General features: G+C 36.8%; 1 protein-coding gene across 2 annotated transcripts; it reads right to left on the bottom strand.

Annotated features, from left to right (window-relative positions):
• Positions 1–5,345: 5,345 nt before the first annotated feature.
• On the bottom strand, positions 5,346–20,738 carry LOC121984328 (ADP-ribosylation factor 2). Of its 2 annotated transcripts, none has more exons than XM_042537208.1 (7): positions 20,580–20,738; positions 20,122–20,275; positions 7,842–7,912; positions 7,167–7,286; positions 6,456–6,574; positions 5,686–5,767; positions 5,346–5,612 (listed from the first exon to the last, which is right to left on the bottom strand). In XM_042537208.1, exons 2-7 carry the CDS (start codon positions 20,267–20,269, stop codon positions 5,610–5,612), a joined length of 543 nt encoding a protein of 180 aa, XP_042393142.1. In that variant the 5' UTR covers positions 20,270–20,275; positions 20,580–20,738; the 3' UTR covers positions 5,346–5,609. The 2 variants fall into 2 exon arrangements, with proteins under 2 accessions (XP_042393142.1, XP_042393141.1); XM_042537207.1 differs by having other exon boundaries at positions 20,562–20,720.
• Between the last annotated feature and the right edge of the window lie 5,069 nt (positions 20,739–25,807).

Genomic DNA, 25,807 nt, shown 5'->3' with positions numbered 1-25,807 from the left:
AATTTGAATTAATTTTAATTTAATTTGAATTCATTTTAATTTAATTTTAATTTAATTTGAATTAATTTTAATTTAATTTGAATTAATTTTAATTTAATTTAATTTAATTTAATTTTAATTTAATTTTAATTAATTTTAATTTAATTTTAATTAATTTTAATTTAATTTGAATTAATTTAATTTAATTTTAATTTCTTAGTCATCTCACCCGATCTATATTGTCAATCAGGGAATCCTATAATTTTGTGAGATGAATTAGGTTCAACTTTAGGGTTTGTTTTTAACTTGAGTTAGATTCAGGTTTAGCTTTGGGTTCAACAAATAGGCGTTCTCTGGATAAACTTCTGGGCTATGGTGAGTCACTTGGACATCATTAAAGTAACCATGCCTTCGAGGTTTTCCAAATAGTCCTATCCACTGGACTTAGTACAAACCTTGGTCTAACTGGTTAGGATTCATTAATGGTAGCTTCGGTTAGTTCCACTTAGCCAGATGCACCAGGTCGAAGCCATATCTTCCTAGACATGCATAGACTAAGCTTCCCTAACGTACTATCATCCAAAACTTCACCAGTACCATTTTTAAAGTTAAATTCGAACCCTCTTTAACTAGTCCTAATTACCCTGTCGGGTAGGTTGGTTGGGGTTACATTGCCGGGTAGGTTAGTTTTGGAGGTGCCAGCTATTCTGGAGCCTCCCCCTGAATTAATGACCATTAATTTAATTTTTGTTCTTTGGTTTATGTCTATTTCTTTTATAATTATACTTAACTTGGTGATAGTCTAATTTTTTGTGGGTTTTAGATTTTGAATTGTTTAATTTAGGTTTGTATTTTGGTTTTGGTTTATTTGAATTTATATAATATATTTTTTCTTTAGGTATGTAGAATTGGTTAAGTTCTACTTGCGTGGTGAGACACACTTTCGGAACCCAAGCTTTATGTGTTGATTTGTGTTGGGTTATTAATGATTTAAAGGTTTTAGTTGAACTTGATTTGTAACCAAGTCCAGTTTTGTTGTAACTTACTTTTTGATTGTTTAAAATTAAATCTAAGTTTTGGACCTCGTTGTGAATTTTTCTAGTATTTCCTCTAGATTATTAATTTCTGTTTTTAGTGTTAGATTCTCCTCCTCAAGTGTTAGATCTTGAGTTGGACTTGAGCTTTTGATTTGTTCCTTGAGGTCTTGATTTTCCTCAAGGAGTGATTTATTTTCATTTTCTATTTTTACTAATTTATTGTTTAAGCAGGAAATAATTTTAAAAAAATTTCTGTTTAGATTTCGGCATACCTCTTCGGAACCTTCGGAAACGAGTACGGACTCGTGGCTCGATTCGGGTTCGGACCCGTCTTCCGATTCATCCTCCGATTCTTCTTCGTGGGCCATAAGCGCGAGGTAACTCTGGTTCTTTTGTTCTTCGGCTTCCGATTCATCCGAGGAAGTGTCGTCCCATATTGCTTTGAGCGCCTTCTTTTTGGTTAACTTTGGTTTGTCGTTCTTCAGTTTCGGGCACTCATTCTTGTAGTGGCTCTTTTTGTTGCAACCGAAGCACGTCACGCTCCTTGAATCGATTGGAGAGTTGATCTTCTGAAGGTCCTTTTTGCTGAAGCTCCTTTTTCTCCTGGTGAACATCTTCCTTACCAGGTTCACCAGGTGTTCTTCGTCTTCAGAGTTCTGATCAGAGTCTTCTTCAGGTTCAGTCTTATTCTTCTTTTCTTTTGAGGAACCTGCAAATAAGGCTACACCTTTCTCGACCCCGGCGTTAGTTTGCTCATGCAGTTCTAATTCACAGAAGAGTTTATCTAGTTTTAATTTTGATAAATTTTTAGAAATTTTGTAGGCATCCACGATGGATGCCCACAAGGAATTACATGGAAAGGCGTTTAGGGCGTACCTTATCAGATCCCTATTTTCCATCTGGTGGCCTATCGCGTGGAGTCCGTTGAGGATGTCCTTGATCCTCGCGTGTAGCTAACTCACCGTTTCTCCTTCCTGCATTTTTATATTAAATATTCTATTTAATAGTAAATCCCTTTTCATTACCTTGGCGTCGCTGGTTCCTTCGTGCAGCTCGATCAATTTGTCCCACAGCTCTTTTGCATTCTGATGTGGTCCGACCCGGTTCAGCTCTTCCCTTGTTAATCCATAGTGTAGTGTGTTAATCGCCTTGTTCTCTGTTGATGCCTTCTTTCTCATGTCCGGAGTCCACTGTTCCGGGTCTAGTGGATTTCCGGAGTTGTCGACTGGCGCTCGATAGGCTTTTATGACGCTGAACCATTGATCGTAGTCCGTCTTTAGGTAGACTTCCATTCTTTTTTTCCAGTACGAGAAGTCATCCCCATTGAATAGGGGAGGACGTACTATGCTGAAGCCTTCCAATTGGGACATTTTTTTTTTGATCTGCACAACAAAAACAAGTAGAGAGGTTCCAAGACTTGGTCTTGGATTAGTAGTGCGCGAAAAATAGCTAAATTGGTGTTACACCAATTTAGATGTATTTACGACGGAAAGAAATTTCCAAAAAGGTAATTATACCAGTTTGAAATTTTACGAAAAACTGAAATCCGAAGAAAGGATAAAAAATTAAAAACAAATCCCCTCTTGTCTGATTGGTGGTTGCACCAAATCAAAGCGGTACCTGCTCTGATACCATTTATTGGATCATGAGATTCGATAGGGAGGGGGGGTGAATATCGATAAACAAAATCGTTCGAGTATAAACGCAGCGGAAATAAAAGGACAATGCTAACACAAGCTGATTTTACTTGGTTCAGAGCCTGTGTCGACTCCTACTCCAAAGCCCACACACAAGGGTGCTTTCGGTGGGCAATCACTAGCAATTCGAAAATTATTACAAATTAAAGTACATGAATGCTAATGGAAATAAAGCAAATACCGACAAGAATTTAACCAAAAAGGGAAGGAGCGTGTTGTCGGAGCTTTGTTAGCGTCGCAGGAGCGCAGAGCAGCAGAGCAAGCAGTAGAAGACTTTCTTTCCGTTGGTGTTCTTGAAGCTCCCCTCTAACCCTCCTTTTATATGAGGCTCGGGGCACCCCGGATCCCTTCCGGGCGCCCTGGTGAGACGTGGCAGGTCCAACCAACGAGTTCCACGTGACGATGCGCGACCTGGATAAAATTTACCTCCCAGGTGCCGGAATCCCCTTCGGGCGCCCGGACCACCTTTCTCCAGAGGACAGCTTTCCTGCAAGACAAGGTTAGTCCGAGGCAAATAGATAAGGTATATCCTGCAAAACAAAATGTTAACACAGTTTATAAGTTTAATATAAAAAGTATGACTTAGATTCCGTCTTTCCGAGACCGGAATCTAGTCACGATCTCGACTTAGATATCTAAAATGGATCTAAGCCGGATCGACGCCTAATGTTCCCTTCTCGGGAACGCGTCCTCACAGTCACTCCCCTCTAGTGACTTACCTTACTTACCTGTCAGACGTCCGGTCAGCCCTTCGACCCGTCTAGACTTCTCGCCAAGTGTCCGATCAGCCCGTCGACCCGCTTGGATTAAAATTTTAACATCGTGAATTTTTTTTTGCGAAAATTGCTACAACTCACTTATAACCCTTATCCTAAAACTATTGCAACATTAATAAAAATTACTCCAACATTGATTAAAACGATCAAACTGCTACAACAGTAGTGGAGTAATTTTGATCATATTAAGACAATTTCAACTGAGAGTATATTTAACCGAATAATTTTAACTAATATTTGACTAACATTAGTCAGTTTTAAAGTTTAGAATCTAGTTTTAGCAAAAATTGCTAGACATAATAATTTAGACCAAAGCTATTACAACGATGACACTCTTTTAATATGTTTCAACATAGGGTTTTCTCTTTTTACAGATACAAAATTAAGGGCCGTCCTTTAATTTTTGTTGAATTGTTCGAAGAACAAAATTTAACTTCCACCTTCCACCTAGATTGAGGGGCATGTAGTCGATTCTTTTGTAAAAGCACACTCAATAGGGCTCTTGAAAACTCTCTTTTAAGTTCAATTCTTGCACAATGTAACTTAATTAGGAACACAATTATGTGCCTTCAAAAATTCAAAGAAAACTACCTAATCTATAGTGAGGAAAATTTAGGAGCCCAACCAACAAAGGAAAGAAAGAAAAACATAGGTCAGCTAGGAAATATCAACCAAAAAAAAAGTGTGAAGCTTAGAACACTAGTGATATTTCTAGAGAACCAAGCAAATAAAATTATATAACAGATCGTAGAACCATTTAAGTTCAACAAACTTAGTAGAGGTCATAGTAGAATGTATAAGTCTCTTCCCTAGAGGTGAGCAAAATTTTAATAAAATTGAATTAATTGAATCGAATTTAGAAATTCAGTTTTAAATTTTTTTTTTTTAAAAAAAAAGTCAGTTCCATTTTCGGTTAATTTCAAATTTAAATCGTAATTCGGTTGAATAAAATAAAAATATTAATTTAATTATTTTTTATTTAAAAATATAATTAACTAAACAAAATCTACATTTGATTTTAAAATTTTAATTAATTTGATAAAAAAAAAATTAAATTAACTGATATTTAATCAATTCAGTTTATTTAATTTTCATAGAAAAATTAAATCATTTAAAAAAATCGATTTATTTGACTTTCAATTTGTTCGATTTGATTGATTTAGTTTTAACCAATTGTTCAGCTCTACTCCTACCATTCATACGTAACTCGTTTGCTAGAGTCTCATTGTCCAAGGGAACTAGAAGCAAGGTCAAACATGGACAAGCCAAACTACAAAGAAGCCAGTGGTAGGACAAGCCAAACTACAAAGAAGCCAAAGGCAGTGATAGGGCAACCTCAATAAATCTAGTGACCAGGGAACTTACAAACCCAAAATCACAAAGAATCCTATCCAATCAGAGCTATAGCATTTGGTAGCCTATTAGTTTTTGTGCCAAAAAGGTAAGGACATGAATCATGGGAAGGGGAGCTAATGCCTTGAGGGACAAAAAAATAACTTTTTTGAAAGCTTTTGGCGAACGCTGATAAGAATGAAAGAAAATGAGACGAGAGAATGTCACTGCTCCATACCTTTCCACTCGGTATCCCGCTTAGGCTGCTCGCCTCAGTAATCCACCTCAATTACCCACCTCGTTGATAGTCCTCCACTCTCCGCAATACTTATCCAATTATTCACACCTCGACCTTTTCCTCTCTTTGAATTTCTCCAACTCAACCCTACAAAAGACTTGCTCGGACAAGGCAAATCTTATAATAGCAGAAAAAAGTTTCTTATGATCCATTTCTTCCCTGTTGAGTATAACCACGGGCGCACACACCTGATATATCAACACCAAACAGCCAAAAAAAATAAAAATTGAAACAACTGATGCATATGATTAACACGAAACAGCCTAACCAACCAAATAGTACAAGGTGGCAAATGAATTAAAAGACATGTTTCTACTAAACAATATATCCTAACAGCAAAAATGCAGCACGTGGAAGAAATCCAGGGTACAAATACACAATACGAAAGATAACAAGCAACTTATTAGAGCTATCTTCATCCATATCATACACAAAACATCAAACCGTGTGGCAAATGCCGAGTGCTACTTTGTCCATCAAGCAACATCTATTACTGTGAAGATAAGATTCGTGTCAGTATATACATAAATGTTCAATCAAAACCTTGTGATTGAGGGAAGAAATACCTTATTGGCTATGTTGTTGGAGAGCCAATCAAGCCCCTCGTACAAACCCTCCCCAGATGTAGCACAAGTACTCTGTATATACCTGAGCATAGCAAGTGCCGAAATACCAATCATGATTCAGAAGCGTAAGCATGTTAAACCATTGACCGAGCACAAGAAAACTGGCAAAACTGGATGGGATTCCTACGTTCAATTTAGAAGCTACTTGAAATCTGTTAGTAGCCTGAAGCATCAATCAAGCTCACCTTACCCTGTCTCAGGGATTCATACCACTATGGCATATGCAAAATGAATGTTACACTATTCAAGGATTTAGTTGACCTCGATTTTCCCTATCATCCATATTTTGGTAAAACCAAATGATCCTTGACCAAGAATTGTGTTATGTAACAAATTCAGAAAATGTATGCTCTCTCTCTCTCTCTCTCTACTAGATATCAGGACACATAGTTTAGTTATGCTTAAAATGCTATGTTAATTCTCTTCGACCATAATGTCTACGATAACCGACAATAATTTTGGTTATAATAGAATATAATTAACTAAAGGATAGCCCGATGCACAAAACTACGTTGATGCGGAGTCTAGAAAATGTCAGACCACATTGGATCTATTGTACGCAATTTTACCATGTATTGTAAGAGATTGTTTCCACGACTCGAACCCGTGACCACCGAATCACATGGTAGCAATTTTATCATTGCATCAAGGCTCCCTTTTAACATAATATAACCAACTAAATCAGATAAATTGCCAAATGAGCATCTTACCAGTGTCGCTGACGCAGAGAATGCAGACCAAGCTTATCAGTGATTTCAGCAGCATTCATTGCATTTGGAAGGTCTTGTTTGTTAGCAAAGACAAGTAAGACAGCATCCCTTAACTCATCCTACCAATATACCAGAACATATTCAAAATCCATAAAATAACACAGGCTGGAAAAAATAAAATAAAATAAAATAAACAGATATTAACCCTGTATACTTGAAGGTTTTACCATTACCAAAATACTTTAGTAGACCATTCTAATTGTCAAGCACAACCCATATGATTGTCTTTTAGATAAATTTAAGAAATCCTTCTTCTTTTTTTTTTTTTTTTTTGAGTTCTGCAGTATTTGATGTTCCATCAACTAAGAGTTTAAGTTGTTTTTCACATAATCACCAATAAGGATATGCAAGTTCAGTATATCAATTATTTCACAAGCAGGACAACCATTTAAACAGTTAAAGAGTGAAAATAAATTGACAGAAAGGATGTTGAATATCTTATGATCACAAAGAGTCAGTTTTTAAATCATATTTCCTGGGATTGTCTTATAAATATAAACAGAAAACAAATGTATGTCCTCTCTTACAAAACAAGCTATTGAAATAATTACTGAAGCTATTGAAATAATTACTGTAAAACTTTCCAAAACTAGTAGCAAGAGCATAGTGAGCAATAGATATTTTGGAAGATAAATTTATGAATATAAGTACCTCATTGAGCATCCTGTGGAGTTCATCCCTTGCCTCAACAACACGATCTCGGTCATTGCTATCAACAACAAAAATAAGGCCTTGTGTATTTTGGAAATAATGCCTCCAGAGAGGTCTGATCTGAAATCCCCAGAATAAAGGCATATAAATTGATTGACTACTAATTGAATAAGTGTGTAGCAAAACAATTATTCTCAACTCTAAAGGGTACATGTTCTATATTTTAAAACCATCATACTCTTTAAGTCCCACTATACTACATTCAATGGATTATACCTAGTCAAAGGACAAATCTATTCTAGGCATCACAATCTAATAATGTAATAATCTAATACAATTTTTGGTGTGGAATTACTAGAAAGGATAAATTTGACAAATACAATAATTGAGAGTGATCAGGTCTACCACCAATAGATAATAAAATGAGAGAGAAAATTGAGATGGAATAGATATGCTGAAAGGCAGCTGATAGTGTTTACAGGTAATATAATTAATCAACTAGATTAGGAGTAAATGTGTAAGGGATAGAGGAAGATTGTCAGCTAATTTATTGATTTGAATATTATACTTTGCATAGAGTTCAATGAAGAGAAAGGATTCATATAGCTAATCCTAAATAGCTCAGACAAACAAAACTTGAAGCGGATGATAATGATGAGTAGCTCATTCTAGTACCTTATCTTGACCACCAACATCCCATACAGTGAAGCTAATGTTCTTGTATTCAACAGTCTCTACATTGAAGCCTGCATTGGAATACAACGACAGTATGAATATTGATTCTAAGATTTCTGTTATTCTACAAACATATACACTCCAGCAACTTCTATTATTATACATGAACTATAATTGATTATAAAAAACCAAAAAAACAAACACATACATATTTCCAAGTGCCTAAACCAAATTGCATGTATATTGCAACCATAAGTTCATTTTAAGTTAATGTAGTGATCCACATTTCAGCAAAGAAACCTCATCAAAGTGAGAGTTGAATCATGTGCGCGTGTGTCTATATATATAAATGAAGATGATGAGTTATCTCAAGTGATTCTTTGTCAAAGACAAAGGAGGATTAAGCAGCCCTCACCCTCATCCATCAACATTTGGATGATTTAATGATCAAGAAGGTGGCTGATGCTACTACTTCAAAAGAAGTTTGGGAGATATGGGAAAGGCTTTCCAAGGTGATAAATTAAAGAAGGTAAAACTTCATTCACTAAGGCGTGATTTTGAAGCAATGCAAATGAAAGAGTACGAATCGCAATTGTGAATCAACTGAAGAGAAACGAAGACAAGATAGAAGATGTACGTGTAGTAGAAAAGGTTCTTCGTTCTTTGATTCCTAAATTTGATTATATCGTGTGTATTATTAAAGGAACAAAAGGTTTACACTCCATTGAAGAATTAGATAGTTTACTACAAGCCCTTGAAAAAAAGATCAAGAGAAGACAAGAAGAGCCATTGGAGCAAGTTCTCAAAGCCAACACTACACTGAAGGATGATGGAAAAGGAAACAATTATTTTATAGGATGTGAATGAGGAAGAGCACGTGGAAAGAAAGAGGATGTGGTCATTTCTAAATTGGATCAAGTAGGAGTAATAGAGACAACTATAGTCATGAAGAAAGAAGCTATGCATCACCTAGAGACTATGGAAGGACGAGAGGAAGAGGACAAAACTATTATTCAACTTCAAATGGGAAAAAGTATGAAAATCTTAAGTTGAATGCTATGCTCGTCATAAATGGGTCATCGTACTTGGGAATGTTAAGGTTCTAGTAATGGTATTAAAGAAGAGACTAATCTTATTGGTGATAATCAAGAAACTGAAGAATTAACTTTGTTGCTATAAATCAAAGAAGAAAGAAAAGGGTGATAATAGCTTATGGTACTTGGACAATGTTACAAGCAATCAGATGAGTGGATACAAAGAAATACTTGTAGAGGTTGACGAGAAAGTGAAAAACACCGTTTCTCTTAAAAATCCACATTGACAGGAAAGGTACAATTCTCATCTCTTTCCAAGATGGTAGCCATAAAATGATTCTAGATGTTTACTTGTGTTGAAATTAAGGAATAACATTCTAAGTCTAGGCTAAGTACTTGAAAAAGGTTGTGAGATTCTTATGAAAAATAATTATCTTTAGCTTAGATATCAAAATGTTAATTTGCTTGCTAAGGTTGCTATGTCAAGAAATAGGATGCTTACATTAAATATTAAAATAATTGAAGCAAAATGTTTGAAGGCCAATGTGCAAGATGAAGCACAGCATTGGCACATGAAATTTGGTCATTTGAACTTTGGAGCATTGAAGGCCATGGGAGAAAAGTAGATGGTGAAAGAGATGCCTCCAATCAATCATCCCAATCATTTATGTGAAGCAGTGTTCTAAAACGCGCCCTAAGCGCTAGCTAGGCATTCGGCGATCGGCAACTGCACCAGAAAGGTGCAGGCGGCCAGCCCAGCCGCCCCTGGGTGGGGCGGAAATTTTGTATTTTTTTTTCAATTTAAAGCCCTAAATTGCTCATGCTAGTTTTGCCTCCTCCAGAAGACTCTGCTAAATGATTGGTAAGGTTTTCAATTTATATAATATTTTTTTTTTCCCTCCTGTGACGCTTCCGGGTCACAAGACGCGTCCAACGATGGCGGACACGTTCCCGGACGCATCTGTTGCCTCCAAACTCGGCGCCAATGCTTCCAACGGCGCGTCCAACACCAGCATCACGTCCGAGAACGCATCCACCGCCACCGATGCGTCCTACGTGCGTTCAACGCTCACGATGTTTTTGTTTTTAATTTATTTATTATTTATTTAATTAAACCACTCCTCACTTACCCCAACAAACTATATAAAAAATATATTAATTAAAATCTTTTTATAAATTTTATTAATTTATTTATATTTTAATAATATTATATTTAAAATTTAAAAATTCTGATAAATATTATTAATTAATGTATATTATGATATTTTATATTTAAAATTAAAAAATTCTAATAAATCTTATTAATCCATATAAATCATATTTATATTCAAAATTTTATATTTAAAATTAAAAAAATCTAATAAATTTTATTAATTTATATAAATCACATTTATATTCTAATAATATTTTTTTTATTGAATTATATTAATATTTTTTTACTGATTTATATCTTAAATCTATTGTTAAATCGCTTTTTCGGTTATCACAATTACAATGGCAAGTAATCCATCTTCAATGACATCCGTCACTCAACCTGAATTCGGAAGTCTTATGAGAAAGTCAAATGACATTGGATGGGAGTATGGGATGTTGATTGATCCTAAGAACCTCGACAAAATTAAATGCAAGCCGTGTGAAAAAATGATGTCGGAGGAGTGTATAGGGTCAAGGAGCACATAGGAAATATATCTGGAAATGCATCTGGCTGTGAAAAGCATCTCAAGAAGGTAAAAATAAGTGCAAACAGGCTATTTTAGAAGGGAGGAACATAAAGAAGAATAAAATAATAGAAGAACAAAGTTGTAGAATAGAGGTGACTATTTCTCTAGACGAAGTAAGTCCTGAATTGAAGGGATAGATGGAATTAAAAACCTCTTCCACTTCACCCCATGGATAGATATGCATCGGTAATTGCTCTAGAAAATATAGGTTCATGCTTTGACAAAAAAATATAAATGAAGCAATTTTCGCAGAGAGAACTCAACAAGTTCAACAATATGTTGGCAGATGAGTTTATGAAATGGAATCTCATTCAATATTGTTGATAATGATAGCTTCAAACAATTAATGAAGGTAGTGGGTCAATTTGGACTATGATTCAAGTCTCCAACTCTAGTCATGTCACCAACTCAATATCAGCTTAGGGAGTCACTGTTGAAAATCTAAGTTGAAAGAACAAAGCAACTGCTGAAGAAATATAAAGAAGAATGGGTGTTCGATAATGACAGATGCATGGAGTGATAGAAAAAAAAAAGAAATATCTTAAATTTGTGTGTTAATTGCAAGCTAGGTACTATATATTTAGAGTCTAAGGAGTCTTCAGATGAGGCACATACAGCTAAACTTATTTTTGAGTATGTTGGCAAGTGTGTTGAACAAGTAGGAGCTTCGAATATTATTTAAAATGTAACAGACAATGTCACCAACAATATGATTGCACCTAAATTGATAGAGAAAAGAGACCTGGGATCTTTTAGAGTTCATGTGCAACTCACACTATTAATCTCATGCTTGAAAGTATTGGCAAGCTTCCACGATATAAAAAGGTTATTGAGCAAGCCAAGTCTTTTACCATTTTCATTTATGCTCACCATAAGAGTTTATCATTGATGAGAAGTTTTATGAAGAAGAGAGATATAGTTCAGCCAGCAGTTACCAAATTTGCATCAAATTTCCTCACATTGCAAAGCTTGATTAAAAAAAATCTAGTTTAAGGGACATGTTTACAAGTGATATGTGGCAAAAATATAAATGGTCAAAAACAAACAAAGGAAAATTGACTTACTCTATTGTGATGAGCATTAGTTTTTGGAATGGTGTGATACTTTGTTTGAAAATATTTGCTCCTTTAGTAAGAGTTCTTCGATTGGTAGATGAAGATAGAAAGTCATCCATGGGGTTTTTATATGAGGAGCTCCTTCAAGCTAAAGAAGATATCAAGATGGCCCTAAACAACGTGGAATCAAACTATCAGCCTATCATAGTGATTATTGAGTCAAAAATGAAGGATAGACTTGATGCATCATTGCATACCACTGCATTTTTTTTGTTGAATCCCTATTTTTACTATAAAGATAGTTCTATTACTCTTTATGAAGAAGTCGTGACGAGAATCTTTGAATATATGGAAATTTTACAGGTGAATGAGTTAGATCTGCAAGATACAATTATTAACAAGGAATTTGTAAAATATAGAGACAAGACTGGGTTATTTGAAAAAAAAACATTGACAACAAAAACATGTGAAAAAAATAATGATACATTTGATCCATGTCCATGGTGGAGTACATACAGTGCTCACACACCCAACTTTCTAAGAGTCACATTGAGGATATTTTCATTAACTACAAGTTCATCTGGGTGTGAAAGAAATTGAAGTACATTCGATGAAGTAAGTTTTAAACTTTAAGTCTTTAATTAAAGTATTAATTTTTAAAGTTTTATATTCATGTTACTAACTATAATATTTACTCTCTTTTTTTTAGATTCATACAAAGAAAAGAAATATGTTGGATGTCAACAAATTGAACAAACTAGTATTTGTCCAATTTAATGATAGATTATTGAACAAACAAAAAAGAGAAAAAAAATGTCGATTCCCTTCTTGCAAAAGATGCATCAAATGTACAAGGTTGGATTGTGGATGGTGGAGAAGATGATGAAGCTGAACTAGGTTCTGGGCTCACATGGCAAATGATTTTGATGAAGCAAGTGGAGCAGATGAAAATCTACAACTCCGATGAAGCCCTAGAGTAAGAGAACTTCACGAGGATGATTTTGCATCCGAAGACGAAGAGGAGGATCACAATGATGATATTGAGTTTGCGTCTGACAAATAATAAGTTATTGAAAATTACTGAGAAGAAGTAGAAGTGATATTTGACGGCATAGATATAATCAGGAGAGGTGGACGAAAATAAAAGAACTTGTTTCATATCAATCCGAGGTCGTTTGATCTATCAGCCAATTTTAGACAAAAACGGCTGATGTACCAAACGTCAAATTAACATTTGAGGGTATGGATATAATCAAGAGAGAGAGACGAACACATAAGAACTAGTTTCATATAAATCCGAGGTTATTTGGTCTATCAACCAATTTGATCTAAAATCGATTTTGATTTAAAAAAAAAACAAAAAAAAAACCAAAAGCAAATCAGTTTGACTAATTTAAAAAATCAGTCAACTGATTTGATTAAAAATCGAGCATTTCGACAGAACCAAATCGATTTGACTGCTCCAAAACACCAATCGACTGATAAGGGTAAAATCATAAATAGGTACATGATTAGTCATTTTGAAACTTCCCTACGTGAAATGGGTATTTTGCAAAGTACGTGGTTCAGTATAAAGTTGTAGATTATTCAATCTATTGACATCCAACCTATTTCTTTTCTTTGTATGAATCTAACAAAAAAAAAGAGAGCAATTGTGATAGTTAGTAACATGAATATAAAACTTTAAAAATAATACTTTACTTTAATTAAAAACTTAAAGTTTAAAACTTACTCCTTCGAATGCCAATTAGATCTCTCTTGATAAGGTACTTGAGCATATGCTATGGTACGCTCCGTTGAGCCTGTGGTGACCGACCCGGCCTCACAGAAGTTTCTCACCAGCCCAGGCTAAATCGGTAAGCACTCCCGGCGAGCGGCCTAGCATCCCTTAGTTGCAAATCTCATTTAGAGAAAAAATCCCTACAAATAGATCGAAGCTACGAATCGAACCGTGGGTACCTAATAGAAGCACTATAGCCCCGGGGGCAGCATAGCATATGCTCAAGTACCTTATCAAGAGAGATCCAATTGGCATTCGAAGCAGTAAGTTTTAAACTTTAATTAAAGTAAAGTATTAATTTTTAAAGTTTTATATTCATGTTACTAACTATCGCAATTGCTCTCTCTTTTTTTTAGATTCATACAAAGAAACGAAATATGTTGGATGTCAACAAATTGAATAATCTACAGCTTTTTACTGATCCATGTACTTAAGTTTGCAAAATACCCATTTCACGTAGGGAAGTTTCAAAATGACCTAATCACGTACCTATTTCCGATTTTACCCTTATCAGTCGACTGGTGTTGTGGAGCAGTCGAATCGATTTGGTTCTATATCGAAACATTCGATTTTTAATCAAATCAGTTCGACTGATTGATTTGCATTTTTTATTTTTTTAATTAAAATCGATTTTTGATCAAATTGGTTAAACCAAACGACCTCGGATTGATATTAAACTAGTTCATATGTGTTCGTCTATCTCTCTTGATTATATCCATGCCCTCAAATGTCAATTTGACATTTGGTACATCAGTCGTTTTTGCCCAAAATCAGCTGATGGATCAAACGACCTCGGATTAATATAAAACAAGTTCTTATATGTTCGTCTACCTCTCCTGATTATATTCATACCCTCAAACATCAATTTGACCTAATATATTGAGAGCAATATTTTTTTAACATGAATTAAATTTTTAAACATATTCGTGTTCAAAAAATCATTGCTCTCAATATATTAGGTTAAATTGATGTTTGAGGGTAGCATGGATATAATCAAGAGAGGTAGACGAATATATAAGAACTTGTTTCATGTAATCCATCAGTCGATTTTGGGAAAAAATAGCTAATGGACCAAATGACCTCGGATTGACATGAAACAAGTTCTTATATGTTCGTTTACCTCTCCTGATTATATTCATGCCCTCAAACTTTAATTTGACCCAATATATTGAGAACAATGATTTGTTGAACATGAATTAAAATTTTCAAACATATTCGTGTTCAAAAAATTATTGCTCTCAATATATTGGGTCAAATTGAAGTTTGAGGGCATAGATATAATTAGGAGAGGTAGACGAACATATAAGAACTTGTTTCATGTCAATCCGAGGTCGTTTAATCCATCAGCCGATTTTGGGCAAAAACAGCTAATGGACCAAATGACCTCGGATTGACATGAAACAAGCTATTATATGTTCGTCTACCTCTCCTGATTATATTCATGCCCTAAAACTTTAATTTGACCCAATATATTGAGAACAATGATTTTTTGAACACGAATTAAATTTTTCAAACATATTCGTATTCAAAAAATTATTGCTCTCAATATATTAGGTCAAATTGAAATTTGAGGGCATGGATATAATCAGGAGAAGTAGACAAACATATAAAAACTTATTTCATGTCAATCCGAGGTCATGTGGTTCATCAACTGGTTTAAAAATTTAATTCGTGTTTAAAAAATAATTGCTCTCAATATATTAGATCAAATTGATATTTGAGGGCATGAATATAATCAGGAGAGGTAGATGAACATAAAAGAACTTGTTTCATGTCAATCCGAGGTCGTTTGATCTATCAGCCGATTTTGGGTAAAAACGGTTGATATACCAAACGTTAAAATGACATTTGAGGGCATGGATATAATCAAGAGAGATAGACAAACATATAAGAACTAGTTTTATATAAATCCGAGGTCGTTTGGTATATCAACCAATTTGATCTAAAATCGATTTTGATTTTTTTTTAAAAAAAAAAATAAATCAGTTTGACTGATTTAAAATTTGATTAAAAATCGAACATCTCGATACGGAACCAAATTGATTCGATTGCTCTAAAACACCAGTCGACTGATAAGGGTAAAATCGAAAATAGGTACGTGATTTGGTCATTTTGAAACTTCCCTACGTGAAATGGGTATTTAGAAAACTTAAGTACATGGTTCAGTAAAAAGCTGAATAATCTAGTATTTATCCAATTTAATGTCAGATTGTTGAACAAACAAAAAAAGAGAAAAAGAAAGAAATGTCGATTTTCTTCTTGCAAAAGATGCATCAAATGCACAAGGTTGGATTGTCAATGGTGGAGTAGATGATAAAATTGAACTAGGTTCTAGGCTCACATGGCAAATGGTTGATAAAGCAAATGGAATAGATGAAAATCTATAACTCCGAAGAAGCCCTAGAGTGAGAGAACTTTGCGAGGATGATTTTGCAACCGAAGAAGAGGTTCGGAGCCCTAGAGCAAGAGAACTCTACGAGGATGATTTTACATCCGAAGAAGAGGAGGATCAGTGATGATATTGAGTTTGTGTCCGATGAAGAACATGTTGTTGAAAATTATGGAGAAGTAAAATAAATTTGATGTTGAGTTTGTGTCCGATGATATTGAGTTCGTGTCCAATGATATTTTATTAGTTGTGTAATTTTGAAATCATTTTAAATTTGATATTATTGTGTTAGAGTTATAATATGTGATTTATTATGTAAATTATGTTGATACCGAGGAATTCGTCTAACGACGCCTAGTCCCCCGCCTAGGCGGCCTAGGCACTGGTCTAGCGCTCAACTAGTGCCTAGTAAATTTTAGAACCTTGATGTGAAGCATGTGTTCTCAACAACCATTATGCTAGGTGTTATCTGAAAGAAGCAACATTCAAAGCAACTAAGATTCTTGTGTATGTAGATGTCTATGGATTGATCAATCAACCCTTACTCAGTAATAGTAAATGCTTTTTACTCTTTATTGATAATTTTAGAAGAAAAACTTAGGTTTATTTTCTTAAGAAAAAATGAGAAGCTTTTGTTGCTTCCAAAAATTTCAAAAAACTTGTAGAAAAAATGAGACTTGGTATTATGGTATAACATCAAAAGATCTGATAGGGGAAGCGAATTCACTTCCAAAGAGTTCAATGACTTCAATGAAACTCATGGAATTAGTCTTTCTTTGGCAATTCCTAGATTGTCACAATAAAATGGAGTAGCTGGAAGAAAGAATAAAACCATTCTAAATATAGCAAGATGCATGCTAAAAGCCAAAAATATGCAAAAGGAGTTTGGGGTTGAATTTGTTTGTTGTGCAGTTCCTTGTCTAATCACTCTCTAACATTGAATGTCAAAGATCAAACTTTTCAAGAAGCATAAAATGGAAGAAAGCCTAGTGACAAATATTTGTGAGTTTTTTAAAGCACAGCATATGCTCAAAAAAAAATTAACCAGGCTGGGGTAATGTCGAGGTTGGGTGACCGGCCCGACCACACGGAAGTTTTCGACCCGCCACCAAGGTAAATCGAGAAGCACTTGTGGTGGGCGACCTAGCATCCCTTAGTTGCAAGTCTTATTTGGAGGAAAAATTCCTGCAAATATGTTATAGCTAGGAATCGAACCGTAGGTGTCTGAGAGACAACTGCGCGCACTTACCGCTGCATCCTAGCCCCGGGGCAGCATAGCATATGCTCAAGTACCTTATCAAGAGAAATCCAATTTAATTGTCAAGCGTTTAATATTTATGTATTGAATATGATTTACATTACAGAGGTTACATAAATTATAGAGCCCAAGTATGGTAGAGTGGTTGTAAGTTGAGATGTTAAATTTGTTGAAGCCATGTAGAATTGGGAAGCTCAAAAAGGAAAAAGCTTATAATTTTCTTCTGCTTTGGAGAAGAAGAGTAGACCATAGTGCCTCACAACACACAACTCTACCATATAAACTCTACCATATACCTCTCATGAAGAAAGTTCAACACAACTCCACCACCTACCTCTCATGAAGAAAGTTCAACACAACTCCACCACCTACCTCTCATGAAGAGTTCAATTAAAACACCCGTAAAAAGCTTGCAGAATATATGTGTTGAAACTGATGAAATCAACGATTGTGTTTTTATTGTATTTTTGCAAATTTAGAGCCCCTAACTTTTGAAACAGTAGCTTAAAATAAACAATAACACATGGGAAATTGGTAACCCTTCCAAAAGGAAAACAAGTGTATGGTTTGAAATGAGTCAACAAAGAAAGAAGAATGCAGGAGGCCCCAAAATACAAAGTTCAAGAGGATTCCGTCAACAACCAAGTCAAGTATTGATTATATTTTAGTTTTTGCTCCAATTGCTCACTTAGAATCTATTCAATTGATTATTGCATTAGTCATACAAAGAAAATGAAGCATTATTAAGTTGAATGTCAAGTCAACTTTCTTAAATGGCAAGTTAGAGGAGGTTATTTACATAAAACAACCACAATGTCCATATGAATATCATCTCTATGTTAAGAAAAAGGAGATAGGTGATTTATTAATTGTTTGTCTATTTATTCATGATTTGATTTTCACATGAAGTAATTCGACAATGTTTGAAGAATTCAAAAAAAAAACATGGCTACAAAATTTGAAATGACAGATATTGGGATGATATCATATTATCTTGCTTTAAAGTAAGCAAACTGATAATGATTTTTTTTTTTGTTTATCAAAAGGGATATGCAATAAAATCTTGCACGAATTTGACATGGAGACCTGTCAATCAATTGTCACTCATATTGAATGAGTCAAACCATCTAGATTTAACTATGGTGAGAATGTAAATCCATTAATGTCTAAAAAATTTGAGATACTTAAACATGTTCCAAACCAATATTCTTTATGGAGTTGAACTCATTAGTCGTTACATGGAGTCCCTAACTTGATCTCATATGAAGGCTAGTAAAAGAATATGTCAGAGGAACTTTGGATTTGGATTATGGTTTAATTTATTCATTCTCTGAGAATTGCAACAGGTGAAGGCACAATATCAAATTATTGATGTTTTCACCAAAACAGTGAAGTTTAAAGATTTTGCAAGATTAAAAGCAAGTGAAGGCATGAGAACAAATGTTGATATTTTCACCAAAGCATTAAGGCTTGAAGATTTTGCAAGATAAAGAGCAAAGGCTTGGAGTAAAAAAAAATGAAGTTTATAGGGTACTGGAAAGATAAACTTAAATTAATTAGTTTTTTCTAGATAAGAATACATTCATCGTATCTAGAATATATTAATGTATCTAAGGCACATTCATTGTATCATAGTCTCATTGTATCCACTGTACATTTATCATATCTAGAACATATTATCGAATCTAGGGTACACTCATTGTATCTAGAGTACATTCATCGTACATTCCTCGTATCTAAAGTCTAAGTTTAATTTGGTCAAAAAATCATTAATCTAGAGGAGTCTCTAGAACTTTCTCTTGTATCTAAAAAAACCCAATTGTACTTGACATATCAAAACATTGAAAACAAGAGTTATAAAGTTCTCCTATATCATCTTCCTGCCTAAGAATTTTTATCCTCTTCCTTTCTAACAAAATTGTATCATCTAGACACGAATTTGCTCTACTGCGGACTCTACGCCACGCGAAGCTACGGAACCTGGGCGCCTAGATTGACTCTAGGCGCCTTGGGTTGAATTCAGGTGCCTGGAGTCAATCCAAGCGCCTGAATGGACTCAGACCATTTTTTCAAAAAAAAAAAAAATTATTTTGTTTTGGGGTATATTATATGTATTTAGAGTTTAAAATTTTAGAATTTAGGAGTTGAGTTATAATAGGTTTGAGTCAATAAGATTTTCTCTCTAGGGTTCAGGATTCCCTCTTGGGTTATAGTGTTCAAAATTAAAAAATTTAGATACTCAAGGGGTATATTATATGTATTTAGGGTTCAAGATTTTAGGATTTAAAGGTTGGGTTATAATGAGTTTAAGCTAATAAGACTTTTCCTTTAAGGTTTAGGCTTCCCTTTTAGGTTATAGTGTTCAAGATTAAAATTTTTAGATGCGTATAATTTTCCTCATGTGTGTGTGTGTGCGCGCGCGCATGTGTGTGGCGTGTGCGCGCGTGCGTGTGTGTGAATAACGAAGAGAGGAAAATAAAATAAATTGGAGTAATGTTTAATTAGTTGGAACCAAGGTTGTGTGATTGAAGTTCATATCATGAAATATTTTTAGAACTAGATTTTCTACAACTAACCAAATCCAAAAGGCTTGGTTATGTGGTAACTGTCAACCAATAGATACATGCAAGTTACAACAAACATGTTGCCTCCCTCATTGGTTTTGTGAAGTAAATTTTAATCACAATTTGCTCTAATTTGAATATAATTTTTTTAGTTTTCCTAGCCGTTTGCTCATATATGCTTAAAAATGGGAACTTTAGCCATTCTAGTCATAAAGCCTAATTAACTATGACAGGACCCATCAAAAGATAAAATTAGGTGCACTTCGTTCTCCCCTTTAATTCTTTGTTCTATACATCACCCACTAATTGTGCTTATATCCACCATTGTAGGAATTGAGATCAAGCTTTCCTCAGTCCCTTTCCGTCATAATATGGAATAAAGAGTATAGGTCCCAAACAAATGCATAATCCATCATGGAAACAATAATGAAATGCATCATTTTAGGAGGAGCTCTTATGCGAATATTAACAATGCATACCGATGGTAGGAATGGTGGTGACAATCTCCCCAAGCTTGAGCTTGTAAAGGATGGTTGTCTTTCCAGCAGCATCAAGCCCCACCATCAGAATCCTCATCTCCTTCTTCGCAAATAAGCGGCTAAAAAGCTTCGCAAACGTGAGTCCCATGATTCTCTGTGCAAGACCCGAAAGAGTAAATATCAATTAAAAAAATTCCGAACCAAGTGCAAACTACGGATCTAGAGGATGAACAAATATAGAACAAACTTTGGGCGAAAAAGTCACAAGAAATGCCGAAAGAGAAAATGACCTCATGATTTAGAAAAGACAAAGAAGAAACTTCTCAGATCTAAATCCGCTGAAAGTATACGACAAAAATTGGAAACGATTTGCGACCATAGGAAGATCAAGTAAGCAATCACAGTAGAGATCTTTTGAATCGACCAGAGAGAAGGCTTACAAGAAGATCTGAACGCACCAGAAAGGCTTACGGGAGAGATCTTCAGAATCCTCCTCTCCTTGCAGAGAAGACGACCATGAGGAGAGATACATAAATAGGAAGGAGAAGACGCATGCATTGCGGTCCACGAAAGCGTGGTTGGTTGGGGCACCGGTCGGCGGTCGATCTGCAGGGTGCAATTTGGACCATAACAAGCAACTAAATCGGTTCGCATAAACCCAGGCGAAGTTCCCAGTTACTCATCAAATTGTATCGGAATGCTTCTATTTTTTTTCTTAAATACTTATTGAATATAAATTATGATTTATATGATGTTTTTTAAACTTTTGATAGTTTATATTCGTAGCTTTACTATATTCCATTTGTTGAGGCATGCTTATTCACATTAAAAACGTTTAATAAGTTTTTGAGATATTAATTTTTATTTGTGCGATCCATCGGATATCAAGGTTAACCAATTTGATCATGCATAGATGGACTATAATTTGGATTTTAATATTTAATCAATATATTATATATTAAGCAGTTAAGTAAATTAAGATGATCGGATATTTGATTAGAAGTGAAAAGTTCAAGTGGGTTATAGAGGACCGGATACTTGATGATTGAAAGTCAAACTAGAAATTGACAAGAGAAAAATCAAAGTGGATCATGGAGAACCGGACACTTAGTGATATGAAGTCCAACGGAAAGTTAACAAAAGGGAAATCGAAGTGAATCACGAAGGATCGGACACTTGGTGATCAGAAGTCCAACAGAAAACTGATAAAAGAAAAGTCTAAGTGGATAATGGAGGACCAGACACTAGGCATGAGAAGGAAAGTTTAAGTGAATTATGAAGGGCACTTAACATGAGATGAAACTCTAGTGGGTCATAGAGGACCGGACACTTGGTAATAACGGAAGTCTCGACGGGTCACGATCGACCATATACTGAGCAAAGAAAGTCCTAGTAAGTTGAAGTCAATCGGATACTAGGGAAAAGAAAGTCCTTGCAAGTCGTAAAGTCAGATGCAAGGCAAGGAAAGTCCAAAAAGATTGATGGCTAGATTCTTAGAGAGAGGTGGAAGCCTGAACCGATCGTTGGATCATATGTAAAGGTGGCAATGATCTAGAAGCAAATTAATTCAACTGATTTGAGAAATTAATTCAACTAATTAGGAAATCAAGTAAAAGAAAATCGATTCAACTGATTTAGGAAATCAGTGGACTAATATTGAAATCAATTGAATCAATTTGTAAACTAGTTGAATCGACTTGATTTAGGAGTAAATTAGTTCGACTAATTTGGAAAATCAATCGACTAATATGGTCAAATAGGTCAAAAAAATCGTTCTATAGGATTCAACGATCGAATTCATCATATCAGTCAAACGATTAGTAAAATCAGTCAATTAATATGCAGAAATCAGCTAGAGCAACAACCTTAAAAGGTGATTCAATCCTTAATGGTTTAAAGAATTTGACGATTGATTGGAATATAGTATAGAAAAAGATATAACATAATGTTTGTATTGCTGAATTTTCAAGACAACTATAAGGTGTTGGGGAAATTTTCCTAGGTCAAGTTTGACCAGTTTGACTAAGCTTGAGTTGAGTCAAGCTTAAGTCAGGATTTCAGTTTTGACGTTTGACAATATAAGGAGATTGTTGGAGCAATCGTCCGGTTATGGAGATGGTCAAAGGGTTGACCAAGTTGATGAGAGTACAAGTTAAGTAGGTCAAGGTTGACAGGAGACTTGACTGGAAAAGTCCTAACTGGATGTTAGGCATTAGGAAAGTCCTAGTGAGTGTTGGAGCAATCCCAATGGTCTGCGGGACCATGTGTTTTGGTGGTTGGGCAAAGGGTTTAAGTTAGGTTCACCCTTTTATTTGATATGTGTACTTGAGTTGTGCAGGACTGCAGGATACACATGTGACTCAGGTTGACGGCTTTGGATCCGGTGAAGGATGGAGCATCCGAAGGACTGTGGACAAGGCAGCAAGGACAAGGGCCGAGGGAAGCGACTTCGAGGCATACGCGAAAGATGGCATTGGGGACGAGCCGCGGGCTTGTATGCATCTGAGGGACGAGAGCCAAAGAGGAAGTAGGCTTGAAGGCAAAATGTCAAGGCTGCGAAGGAAGCGTTAAATGAGTCATAAGGGTGAGGGTCCGAGTGATGTGAGAGAATGTACTCGGTACCAGTCGACTTCATGTTTCATCAGTCGACTGCATATTTTATCAGTCGACTGGTGTAGTCGACTGGGAGCGAACAGAATACTTCTGTTCGCTGAGCTAGTGTGGAGCAGTCGACTGCTAGTTTTAGCAGTTGACTGGTATCGAGCCGTTGGGGTGTAACGGTCGAATTTCCACAGAGGACAGTCGACTGGTAGGCGGGGTTTTCAACCCGCGGCCTATATAACTAAGGCTTGGAAACTTGGTTATCTCTGACAAAATTGGACTTGGTTAAAGTCTAATTAGTAGTCTACAAGTGCTCAAGAGTTTCCCTTGTGTCCAAGAGGTCTTGGTGAGTTTATGGTGAGGTTTCTCCACCCACAAGGAGGTTTGAGCTAGCCGGAGTTTGTCGGGGACTAATCTACCGATGGATTGAGGGATCGCCCACCTTACGGGTAGCCGTGGAGTAGGAGCAAGCTATCTCCGAACCACGTTACATCGACGTGTTAGCGGTTTGCTTTCTTTTCTTTGTCTTTAGCTTTCATATTTGTAGTTAGTATTAGATTTCCGCTGCGCATACTAACAAGTGTAGGAAGAAAGCGAGTATTTGGGGGGGGCGCCGTCTATCCAACCCCCCCCCTTCTATCCGATCCCCTACAAGTGGTATCAGAGCGAAGGTCGCACTTCACCGAACTAATCGCCGAGAAGAGCAAATACAAGAAGATGACCGGCTTGATTGCACCTCCAAAGTTTGAAGGAGGAAGCCTTGGGAACATCACATTTTGGATGATGAAGATGGAAGTCTTCTTCGACACAGATTGGGACACCATGATGGTGATCGAGGACCCGTTCGAAGTCCCAAGAGACAAGAAGAACAGACTCTGACCACGACATTGGACAGAAGAGCAAACCTCACGATCGGAGGCAAACTCAAAGGTAATATCAATCTTAATAGATATATTGTCGTCTAATGTGATGAGTGGTGTAGGTGAATATAAGAATGCCCACGATTTGTGGAGCAAAGTGAAGATGATTCTACGGGAAGAACCTAAAGCTACACAAGAAGAAGAAGGACCCAAGGAGATGGGTTTAATTGCTCAAGTTGAGGAGGAGCAAACGGAAGTTGAGCCTGCTCAACATCCGAGGAAGAGAAGGATGAAAAAAGGTCATCCACAAGTGTGGATGAGGAAGATGAAGCATCATCAACATCCTCAAGGGTTGAAAAAGAATCCAAGATGGATAAAGAAGAGGTCTTGGAGGTCAACCTAGTGAGCAACTCCACCGAAGCAAAGTTAAAAGATCACATTGTGTGCTTCGGGTGCAATGAAAAGGGACACTACAAGAGTAGATGTCCATTGGGTAAGAAAGAGGTATCTCCTAAACTCAATTCAATTTATTTAGAATCTAATTTGAGTTGTAGGAAAAAGAAGGAGAAGAAGCACGTTAGATGCTTCACGTGTGGAGAAGTGGGACACTACCACACAAAATGCCCTAGGAAGGGAGAGCTCAAGAAGTTGGAACAATTGAAGAAATGAGAGAAGAAGAAGACGAGCTCAAGTCAAGGGGGAGCTTCAAGGGTAAGGGAGGTATACCCTAATTTGAAATGCAATTCAAATTTTCATTCCTCCTTGCATGCTAGGAAAAAATAACGATTATCATTATGTATGATCCGGCGGTAAGAATGGGGGACCCACAGATGGGGTCCCGTCCGAGCGGAACCAGAGATTACCCAGCCAAAGGTTTGGGTTTCCGACGCCAAAGCAGGAGAACTGGAGCCGAGTGGCCGAGCGGAGGTGTCCGCTCGGCCGGAATCGTGGCGAAGGAACAGTGGTTAGCCGAGCGGCCTATTCGCTCGGCTCGGGATATGGTATGTCAGCAAAGGCATGGTGATTAGACTGTACGCAAGATGACACTATTAAAGGCCCCACCATCACGTCACGGAAAGGTTGATACAGTAGCAGTATGGTCTTATGGATGCCCTTCTGACACAGATTGATTCGATTGGTGTGCCCAGGCTCCTTCGAGAGGTCTATATAAGGCCTCCACTTCTTCAACCGGAGGTACACAAGTCTACATTTTCTAAGCCACTTTCTTATTCCTTCGCCTAACTTGAGCGTCGGAGGGCCGTCGCCGGGACACCCCCCCCCGGCTCGGTTTTGTTGCAGGTTCGCCGGAGCACTCGAGAATCCAGCAGGGAGCGCCACATCCCCAGCGTCCGTTGACTCCTGGTTCGGACAGGATCAATTTAGCGCCGTCTGTGGGAACGCACCTGCATCCGAGCAGAGGCAATGGACGAGGCTGGAAGACTACATACCGTGGCACTCTCACAAGAAGAGTTTGACGCTATAGTCAAGGCGAGGGCAGCCAAGATAGTGGCACAGCAACAGACAGAAGGCTCAAGCTGAGCGGATACCCGAGCGACCCAGGAGGACCGACCGGAGAAACATTAGAAATGGGAGCAAAATAAGGGTCCGATCGGCCCTCAGGTGGGAGCAACTCCTGCCCCGATATCGGTCCGACAAAGGGGTCTTCAACATACAAGGCAACTATCCAATAAGTTTCGACAAGTATAACGTATGCTCCTCACTCCACGGGTATTCGGGAGTTGAGAAATTGGGTCATAGTCATGCCGATCGATAGGTCAGTTCTTTCAATTATCTGTTGCTCATAGATTGATAGTTTAAGTAAGAACTCCCGTGCCGCTCAGCCGGGAGGATAATAACCGAGCCCAAGCTCGATGGGAAACTCCCGTGCCGCTCGGCCGGGAGGATAATAACCGAGCCCAAGCTCGATGGGAAACTCCTGTGCCGCTCGGCCGGGAGGATAATAACCGAGCCCAAGCTCGATGGGAAGACCCCGTGCCGCTCGGCCGGGAGTAAATAAACCGAGCCAAAGGCTCGATATTGAAGGCCCCGTACCATTCGGACGGAGGTATATTAGCCGAGCCAAAGGCTCGAGGATCGAAGGCCCCGTACCATTCGGACGGAGGTATATTAGCCGAGCCAAAGGCTCGAGGATCGAAGGCCCCGGACCGTTCGGCCGGAGGTAAATTATCCGAGCCAAGCGCTTGAGATTGAAGGCCCCGTACCAT

This window comes from Zingiber officinale, chromosome 5B (assembly GCF_018446385.1).
Source record: "Zingiber officinale cultivar Zhangliang chromosome 5B, Zo_v1.1, whole genome shotgun sequence".
Taxonomy (NCBI): Eukaryota; Viridiplantae; Streptophyta; class Magnoliopsida; order Zingiberales; family Zingiberaceae; genus Zingiber; species Zingiber officinale.
Note: the sequence above shows the minus strand (reverse complement) of the source record. Positions and strands in the feature narration are given on the sequence as shown.

Coding starts and splice junctions, on each gene's coding strand:
- LOC121984328 (XM_042537208.1), bottom strand. CDS start 20,269: ATGGGACTCACGTTTGCGAAGCTTTTTAGCCGCTTATTTGCGAAGAAG. Junction 6,575..7,166: donor TCCACAGGATGCTCAATGAG/GTACTTATATTC, acceptor GTATATTGGTAG/GATGAGTTAAGGGATGCTGT. Junction 5,768..6,455: donor TCTCTGCGTCAGCGACACTG/GTAAGATGCTCA, acceptor TGCTATGCTCAG/GTATATACAGAGTACTTGTG.